Source organism: Lepisma saccharinum, chromosome 10, assembly GCF_977018435.1.
Source record: "Lepisma saccharinum chromosome 10, izLepSacc3.1, whole genome shotgun sequence".
In the NCBI taxonomy this organism is placed as follows: domain Eukaryota; kingdom Metazoa; phylum Arthropoda; class Insecta; order Zygentoma; family Lepismatidae; genus Lepisma; species Lepisma saccharinum.
This window is the reverse complement of record NC_139238.1, coordinates 73,036,206-73,046,693: the sequence shown is the minus strand read 5'-3', so window position 1 is coordinate 73,046,693 and position 10,488 is coordinate 73,036,206. Positions and strand designations below refer to the sequence as shown.

Below are 10,488 nucleotides of genomic sequence, written 5' to 3'. Positions count from 1 at the left end.
ACAAAAAAGGAGTTAGATCCAATTAACGAAAAGTAAAGTTCCTGATTAATATTTTATGGATATTATCATTAGTTGTGTCCATAAATCTTTGGAATCCTTGAAAGCCGTATGAGCCAAATTCCTTGCCTTCCAATAAGTTCAGCGGAGAAAACTATCGAGTATACAGGGTGCAGCAGAAATAACTCCCGGATTTAATTCGTGAATAACAAAGCAACGATAGATGTTATGCAAAATTGTATTTCACAGTTGGAAAGAACAAGGATTACCATTTTATTTCCCATATGTACCTAGACAACTCCACGAACGCCCCTATTTTTTTGAGGAAGACGGCACGCAGTTAATGTAACGTCTGACCGTTATGTATGGATGTTACGCAACTTCCTGCAGCCGAAATCGAACGAATGTGCCAAATTGGCTGTGTGGTTCCAACAGGATGGTGCCTCAGCACGCGTGTCGATGAACGTGCTACGTGAAATGTTTCCAGGGCGTCTGATCTCACTTCGAAGTCCCTTCCATGGCCAAATCGTTCTCCCGAGCTCGCACCCTGCGACTTCTTTATGTGGGAGTACCTGAAGGCTAAAGTTTACCAAGGAAGGCCGAGGACAGCTAATGATCTGAAAGAAAGTACCTGACAGGAAACAGCGCCAATACCGACCAGACATGACTAGGAGGGTAATGCAGAACTTCATAGCGAGACTTCAGAAATGCGTACACTGCGCAGATCGGCATTTAGACCATATCATTTTAAAACAAAGTCAACTATGTCACACAAAATGGTGACTTGTGGCAATTTTGACAAAAAATAATTGGAACATTTTGTTCTTTGCAAATGTGCAATAAAATGGTAAACCTTGTTCTTTCCAACTATGCAATAAAGTTTTGCATAACATCTATCGTTGCTTTGTTATTCACAAATGAAATCCGGGAGATATTTCTGCCGCACCCTAACTTGTAATTGTTACTATGTTCAAGCATGGTATTGGCATTGATGATAATTGAGTATAACAAATGTTAAAGAATTATATTTTGATAAATTACTCTTACTACTTGATAAGTCTTTCGGGGGGAAGGGGTCCGGACCCCTTCGACCCCCACAAAAACGTCCTTGATACCTAGGTATAATGTGAAGCCATGAGAAATATTCTCTTTTAGAACGGCACACATGAATGTCCTTGTTATTTAATGCAAAATATGCATAAATATTTTACATTGTTTTTGTTAGAATTTAAGTTTAAAAAACAACAACAAAAAAACAAATTTTAAAATCAGATAACAATTCTGAAACATATAAGGCCAAGCTCTGGACCTCATTCTGGGCTTATTTGGATTTCACGGAACAGAAAATCAGGAGTGAGGCGGATCTTGAGCCACCTCAACCAGGAATAATCATCTCCCACCCACTGGATATAGAAACTACATTATATAGAGTTCCACTTCCGTTCCGTTCATTCTAATTTTAAAAGTCCCATAGCTACGCATAAAAATATCTTTAAACAATTTATGGCAGATGTGTACCACATCCAATGACTTTTAGAAGCCATGTATTTGGTATTTTCTCAGACTTCTATAGGGCGTTGTATTAAAAAAGAATAAATGAGTTCAGATTGTTCCCAATCAACTCGTAAGAAGTCTAACTTTGAAATATTTGTGAAAAATTTGACAAATCATTTATTTGTAATATAATTAGCTGTACCTAATGCCGCTCTTCAAGTACTGAAAGTAATATCATTCGGTACATTTACAAAACCGAAATCTTTCATCTCTCAGAAGTAGCAAGGAAAGCCATACGCTCAAAAGTTTATTCTTTCTTTTCAATTTTTGGTGGACAATGTGAAGAGCCGACCAAGGTTTATTTTCGTATGTAGTGGTATTAAATGCAGATACATGCGTGTGTTTTAGGATGATATGTCAATTTCTCGTTTATGTGAAAAGGTAAACTTTAATGTAAGCAGAAGCATGTGCGCGGCACAGTTAAAGATTTTCGCATCTACAAAGAAAATCCAAAACACATTCCCACCTCCCCGGACTCCGTGGCGGAGGGGTTAGCATAGCGCGCTATGACGCCTGAGGTCCCAGGTTCGAATCCTGGCCTGCCCATGGGTGTTATTTTTGAGTGTCCATCAATTTCATCATATCATCATCACTCATCCTCATCTTCGCGATTAGCCAAAAGTGGCAGAAATGCGAAGTAAAATAAACCAAATCAATCAATCAAATATTCCCATCGTACTCCCAGATACCTTGTAAATCTAATCCAAAATCTACCAATAGAACCTGCAGTGAGTCTCATTTATCTCGTGCATTTATCTGACTAATGTAATTTTCTTACAATTTGACTTTAGAGTTTAACATAAAATGGCATTGTGTTTGTGTTGCATTCGATATCACAATTAGATTTTAAGCAATTAATGTCCAATTATAAGTATACCTAATACATAGGTAAAAAATAGTCCCCCTCTGATAAAATCGCAAATTACACCCTATTTAAATGTCTAGGAAAGATTTCATTTCACCTAGGAATGATATCGCGATGCGATGAGTCGAGAATTGTCACAGCCTCATCTCGTCTCCTGTGTGGTGAGGTCCTTCTCGTTCTTGCTTGTGCTTATTTTTTTTCGGTTTCCACTCTGAACATATGAAAACTTATTCCAAATTCACCTCATTCTCAGATAGGCTAATCGGCACTCTATTTTTTAAATATATATATATATCTTAATATAGTTTAAGTATAGTTTTCCCAACACCCTCTTACAAATTTATGAAAAATATGGGTGAGGTACAGGAGTGTATTGTAATCCCCCCCTCCCAAGTTGGTCTGTCGTGTCTCGTCTCGTTCGTGTAAGTGTTCCGTTTCGGAAAATTCCATTATAAATATTCAAAAGAAAATGGGGTTAGTCATATACTCTTCTGATGAAGATTTGTATCTTATCTTCGAATCGACGCGACCACTGCTTTAGAAATGTGTACCCCCCTTACGCAAAGCAGCAATCGTCTGAGAGTGAATCTGATTCCATCGTTCCACACACATTTTAAACAATTTTCATCTCCTTAAAGAGGTTTCCAAGAACATAGGTCAATGAACTAACTACTAGCAAGCACAATGTAGTATAATAAGTTTACAATTAAATATTTTGAATTTCTGTGGTAAGGACTATAATGCTTAAAATTTATAAACAATAATACATTTTTTTATTGGGCGAATTGATAATTGGTAATTTTAACAGTAGCACCTTCCGTCTGCTGTCAAATTATCAAAGGGGGGTACAGGGTGTACAACTCGATTTACGGATTTAGGGGGGTACAGAACCCCCCCTTCAAAAATTTGCGGGGGTACAATGTACCCCTGTACCCCCCCGTTCCTGCGCCACTGGGCTTACACTGTTGGAAATGTCACGATCCGCCACTGCATGTTGTTTTACACTGTATAACATGTCTATTAACACCAATTGGCAAATGCAGTGCTATGTTCAAACAAGTATAATAATTATTTCTCATTTAAGGAATATCGTATGTCATTCTCACCTAATTTGAGTGTTTTTTTTATTTTTTGCAGTATCAAGAAGTGTCCCTTATTGTGGAGGACCTGAAAAATTACTTTGTAGGAATAATATACTCACAGGTGAGGAAAACACTGTAAATATTTGTTCACTAATTTTACAACTGGAATAATAAAGAGTTCCACTACAGAGTTCCACGATATTGTGGGATCATTTTTGGAAAAGTGCCGAATTCTATTAATATTTTTAACAATCACTACTTTTTACATCTCTTCAAATGTTTGAATGTTTATAACTTGTAATATTATGTATATTATAATATCACTACGTTGACAGTGACTGCAATAGTAGAATGACCATTATTTCCGCCTCCAACAGTATTAAAGCGCGGGCAAATTTCATGTTTACGTTCACTGCTGTAACGTATAGCGAACACATCCCTGCAGTGGCTAATCAGGTCCCCTAAATCGATCATCAACTTATGACGTCATAGCTTAGCTGGGTGCGGCCAAAGCTGTAAGGGAGGGGCCACGTGGGAAACCACAGTGGCACAGGAACAGAAGTGATTCATATAATAAGATCTGTATATTACTAAGTTAATCTTGGAAACATAACTTGAACATAAACTATTTCTTGACTACATACAAATTATTTTCACCTTTACAACATGCTTTCTCCATTGCAAGGTGATGCGAGTTCTTATTTTCTTGTTGACCATTTCAGGATTCAGGGTGAAGAACTACAACTGCTCTCATTGCCTACCGGCTTGCTCTCAAGTAGAATACAGCACACACATTTCTTTTGAGAACTTACACCCCGATGACATTTCGAAATATGGAAGGTAAATATACATATATTATGGTCACATCATCAGCAATTTTCTTCATAAGTTCTACAATACTTTCACCGATATCTTTTCAGATTGTCTATGTAGAACATTTCTTGTTATTACCCACCGTCTCCGAAATTTCACGTGTGTCTTGCTCAAATGTTATGAACGAAGTAGAATACCAGTTGCTATGTAACGGAATATTTAACAATGTAACAGTTTTCGAACATGTATTGTTAACTTGTGAAAATGCAACTGTAAGTACTCAATTGCTTAATTGTTACTGATTGTACTGTTGCCACCCGAAGGGATCTTTTTGGAAAGAAATCGGGACGAAATTTTAATGAAAAAAGGAAATTCCAATAAAATAACAAAGTTTAGGGGATATTTGAAAATATCAAACGCAATATTAGTACAAATTATATTATGGTTCCAGTTTAATATTATATCTCTTGTAGCATCGATGAAGGCTTCGAGGAATCGGTAAAGCAGCTGAAGGAAGTGACGGGAAAATAGGGCTTAGCTGTTGCAGAAAAAAGTGCAAATGTGGAAATGGAAAAATTGAAAACAGGTCGTGATATTCTTAAAGGAAGGGCATCCCCTGTGGCTCAATGGTAGCGTCGAAGCTATGTAATCAAGAGGCCTGGGTTCGATTCCTGGTGGAAGAATATAAACTGTAGGTCCAGTTCCGATTAGCCTTACTGTGCATAACTCAATTCTTAAAAGTCGAAATTATTTTCCTGACGATATGAATCTGATTGATGGAGCCTATTTCGTGTGTGGTTCAATTGCTTTTATCAATTTAAAGAGATCACTTTCTGCTACGAGAAAGTATTCTTTATCATAGATGGCTATCTATGAATGTCGAAGAAAACTAGTGGTTATGTGCAATGAACGCAACGAAGGAAAATAAAAATATTATTTCCATCCAGAATATAACTTTCTGAAAGAATTATAGATATAAGTAACTTGAAATTTGCTACTATTTTCGGTACATTGTGTCTATTTTTTTTTATTTGGTTCCCATTTTCCACATTATAAATGCCTTTTTCGCCTGCTTATTTTAACCAAAATAAACGCCTGAACATCCAGGCTCTAGTAATAAGAATGTCCTATCATTGCACGTCTGTCGTTGATATTTATTTGTTTTACTGTTTTCACTTGATTGATTAACTCTCGACTTCATTTTCCTGCAGACTTGGAGAAGTGAGGGTCTATTTCAAGGATAGTAGTTTTTCCCCCATGCAGAGAAGTGAACTCTACGATTGGACAGACTTCTTAGGTAAGTTATTTCTAATATATATTTCAGTTATCGTATGTTAAGAGCTTTCTCCATTATGCCTTTTACTACAATGTCGTTATTTCTGACTACACAGGGCCGCAAATTAAATTACATTTAATGTTGTTTTATGTTCAATAGGTGAACTTTATTATTTGTGCCATGCTGATCACGAATATGAAATTCGTTTTTCTCTATCACGCAAGGTTTTCTTACAAATCAAATTTCAAAATTTGGGCTTTGTCCAATATTGCATACTGTTTTATTATAATGTTCCTTTTTTTCAATCAGAATAAGTAGCTTATCACACTAAACGCATCAACATGTTTATTTTAAAATGAATATAGACAGACACAAAGGACCCATATAATATAGAAAACGACATATAGCAGTATATAATATACACACAAGAAAATCATTACACAATACATATTTTTCAGTTGTGTTTAGCACGCTTTTTTCTGTAAGCTTTCCTAACTTTCTTGTGATTTTCTTCTGGCGTTTCTCTGTACAGTGTCTCTCAAAAGTTTTAGGACAACGACATTTTAAACTAGGCAACCCAATTTACACAAGGTGTTGGTGGGTTGCGTGTAGAGTTAGGCTCAATTTCAGGGTTGCCACATGCACAATAAATATTTATAAAATACGCGAAAGAAATAAAAACAAGTATTATTGTATAAAAAAGTATTAAAAATATCAATATTATATCGCAAGTGACAAAATTCTTTCTGAAAGAAAAATAATAGGTTTTCTAGCATTTAAACGCTGATGAGTCTACAGAAAGGAGAAGAGGTGAGAGAAAACGAGAGGTGACAAATGACACGAGAAAGAGAAAGCGAGAGGAGAAGAGGAAAAGTAGAGGAGAGAAGAAAGAGAGGATAGACGAGGAGAGGAGATGTAGTGAGGACAATGGAAAAATATTCTAGGAGAGATGAGGAAAATGGAGCAAAGGAGAGAAAAGAGAAGGAAAACGAGATGAGAGAAGAGTGGAGAGTAGAGTAAAGGAGAGAAAAAGAGAAGAACGAAAAGAAGAGGAGAAAAGTGCGTGGAGTCTGAAATCTAAGACAGGAAAGGAGATACGAGCAGTGGAGATGAGTGGGATGGAGATAAGATGCGAGAAAAATAGGGAAAGCGATGTGAGATAAAGCAGAGCAGAAGGAGGGGAGAGAAGAAGGAGAAGGAGAAGAACAGAAGGGACTGAAGAGAAGAGGTAGTTGCAGAAAATATCATCCTAGCGTCAAGAATTGATGCATTGGTCAAATTATCGACATGAAACATTCAATAACATTTTGAAATGTATTGGAGAATGTATTAAATCGGTGCGAAATGCCTTTTGGCTTAGTTCAGAGCAAGGTAAAATCTTCCATGTAACATCTTTGATTTTACCTGCGATTATACCACTAAAAACATGAATGTAATTTTCATATTTAGAAAAAATTATCCAATTTTTGTCCAATTCTCGGTTCTTTGAAATGGAGATTTTGTAATTTAATATTTCCCCTCCCCACATCGTTAATTCCAAACTGAATCATTCCGTTTCACACGGGGTGAACAATGAACACAATGGGATAGGTCTAAAACTTACGAAAATTTTCTGCCACCGGAAGGGTTTGAACCTACGACCATCAGATTGACAGTCCTGAACGTTAAACACTACACTACAAGCTTTCGCTCCTGAAAGTAAGTAGAAGGAGCTGACCAATGTGAAATGTAGATGCAACTCTCCTCCTACATGTAATGTGCAAACAATACTTGTTTGTAACAAAGAAAACGAAGGTAGTACGACTCGGAGGAAACATTTAATGGAGAATTGCACATGATGAGAACTTTTCATTCCATATTTGCGGAGGTATCCTTGCATTGAACTCGAGTGGGAAAAGGGGTAAAATTAGTATGTCCTGAATCGCCAAAAATATAAATAGTTATTTCATTAATATTTGTCAATGTCTTTGAAGCAGTACGCAATTGTCGTTAAAGTATTATAATTCACGATCTTATACATGAAAATATCCCTTTGAACGTGTGTCAATTCATTTATTTGTTTATTTTTTATAAATTCCATTTGCAGAACAATGTAGCTACTATACACTGCTATTACAATTAATGTTACCATGCTCTTGTTTGTAATAAAAGGAGAATTAAAAAAGGAACACCTCCTAAGGAGGATCGAACCTGGGACCACAATCAATGCTTTCAAGAACTCTAACCACTACATCACGCCCTTACTTTCGATTGAAACAACAATTTTTAAGTATTCTGTCTCTCCAATATTGTAAATGAAGTTGGGTATACATGTGGTTGAACTTTTACTTTAATTTTGGATTGCTTTCTTGTAGTATAGCAGATATCTTCGAGAAATAATTTTCGAAGTGATGAAGAAAAACGAGAATATTGGTAGTTGTGAAAATGCGAGTTATTGATTCTAACTTATTATTGTGATTAGACATTATTAATGAAAAATATCTAGAGGCTTGAACATTGCAGGACGATGTTCTTTTCCTGTGATACTGCAACAGACGATATGCTTGTTTACTGACGCAAGTCTGATGTTCAGAACACTCTTATGAAATGTATTTGCTGTTGCGTAAGGTAACACGAAATAATTACACCGTTTGCGAACTACCAAATCTGCGCAACGTTAGACGTAAACAGGCGGAAAATTTTATTCTTCACACTTGACAGTATTAGTCAAGAGAGACTCGTGGGACACTGTGTTAAGGTGCTGGAGTAAATCCTTCTTATTTTTCTTCCTCGAAGGACAACAATTTTTATAGTAGAGCAACAGTAGTTCCGCTCTTTCTTATTTCTTTTAAATTCTTCCACATTCCTTTCATTGGGTTAAATATAAATAAAAGTATTGCTTGCATTTCTGTCATTGACGTAGACCAGGCCAGTACGCAGGATTTCTTTGCTAGAGTGGCCAGACCCTAATATGTGTGTGTGTGTGTGTGTGTGTGTGTGTGTGTGTGTGTGTGTATATATATATATATGAGAGAGAGAGAGACAGATATTACAAAATAGTTCAAATAGTGCGAGCGCGATTCAAAAGTCATGATAATTCTATGTTTAGAAAATAATATATTTATAAATTAAATGTTGCGTACTAGGAATTATTATTACAATAAAGAACATGTCTAATTGTGAGTTAAGAAAACAACAATAACAAAGAGACATTCTCGCATCACGATTGCAGTTCGAAAAAGTCGGGTCAGGAATTGAAAGTAGCGCACTGTCTTGACTATATCGGTGAATCGGACGTCTGCTAGCCTTGCATCATAAAACTAAAACCATCCAATATGCAGCCTGAAGACTTTTGCGCAAGAAACAGATTCATTTATGTAAGAACAAAATTGAAATGTTTACACATTTCTAAAATCGACGATGTTATTTTCGTAGTTATTGATAGGTTCACATTTAAATATTTCAGGGTTCGAGGTGGGCATGGCCCCCATGCCCCCCCTGGATACTGGCCTGACGTTAGTGACGTAGACAGTGGGAGAGAAATTTTGGAGAATCTTTGTATTAAATTCATTATTTACATCCACCTTATGCTCAGATAGGTTTATTGACAATCGTAAACTTTTCGTTTAATAGATTATATTTGGTTTTAAACGACGGGAGAACATTGGTCTAATTTTCTTTCTTGCTCTTTTGTGAGAATATATGTATTTCTACAATATCAATCGCGTTCGGAAACGGTGAAAAAAAATGACTTGGTTTTCAAAGGCAGACAACCTTGGTAGCGTAGCTTGCTCGCGTTCAAAGTGACTCACTCACGCTATTCAAGGCCGCTTCTTATCGCAAAACATTGTCCGTCGATGCACCCAGCAAGTTACGAGTGACCAGGGTCGAATTTTAAAGAGAATCTGAAGAATGATAGATTTCATCAGAGACGGCTAGGTGGGCACTAGCTCAACATGCAATAGTTTAAGTAATAATTTCTGACAACCAAGAAACCTTATTGAATAAATATTGGGATAGTAATACGCGTACCCGCTCCTTTTTAACAATGTAAGCTCGAAGACAATCTGTATTCCATTTGTTTGTAGTAGAGTATTTTTGTGACTCCCACCGCAACTTTGATTTCTTGACTAAACGACCACAAAAAGTTGAAAAACTCACTTTCTCTCCCTGCTCCGCGCCTCATTTAGTACGCTGACGACGTTTCACGGGCGCAAAAAGGCAGTGATGAGTGAAAGATGAGCTCTCATCTCCTCATCCTCCTCATCTTTCTCATTCTCTTTTTATTCTCTCATCTTCCTCTCATCCTCCTCTCATCCTCCCATCTTTCTCTTATCCTCTCATCTTTTTAATTTCTTATTTTCTTATTTTTTGAAAGATGAGTGCATCTTATCGTAATTTTCCAAGTCTGGGACCAAATGTTTATATATCGTGACCTACGTAAACCTCTTTTCTTATTCTCTCATTCTCTCATTCTCTCATTCTTGAAGGATGAGTGCACTTTATCGTAATTTTCCAAGTTTGGGACCAAATGTTTATATATTGTGATCTTCGTAAACCTCTCTTCTCATCCTTTTATTCTCTTATCCTCTCATTCTCTCATTCTCTCATTCTCTCTACTTTTAGAATATTGTCGTCAACATTAGAGATGAAGTTGGAGTGCTGGAATCAAGGGGACCAAAAAATGTTTATATATAGCGACCTTCGTAAACCTCTCTCTCGGGGGGAACGATGTGGCATATACACACGCGCGCGCTCTCATCTTCTTAATTTCTCATTCTCTCATTCTCTCATTCTTGAAGGATGAGTGCACCTTATTGTAATTTTCCAAGTCCGGGACCAAATGTTTATATATAGCGATCTTCGTAAACCTCTCTCTCGGGGAACGATGTGGCATATACACACGCGCGTGCTCTCATCTT

At 36.7% G+C, this 10,488-nt stretch overlaps 1 protein-coding gene across 1 annotated transcript in view; it reads left to right on the top strand.

Moving 5' to 3' along the window:
- Window positions 1-10,488, top strand: part of LOC145994149 (uncharacterized) — a 209,859-nt gene that overhangs the window by 176,717 nt on the left and 22,654 nt on the right. The window contains exons 15-17 of the mRNA XM_083130240.1: window positions 3,554-3,619; window positions 4,221-4,338; window positions 5,523-5,608. Of these exons, the coding sequence (XP_082986366.1) occupies window positions 3,554-3,619; window positions 4,221-4,338; window positions 5,523-5,608 (270 nt within the window). The remainder of the gene's footprint in view (window positions 1-3,553; window positions 3,620-4,220; window positions 4,339-5,522; window positions 5,609-10,488) is intronic.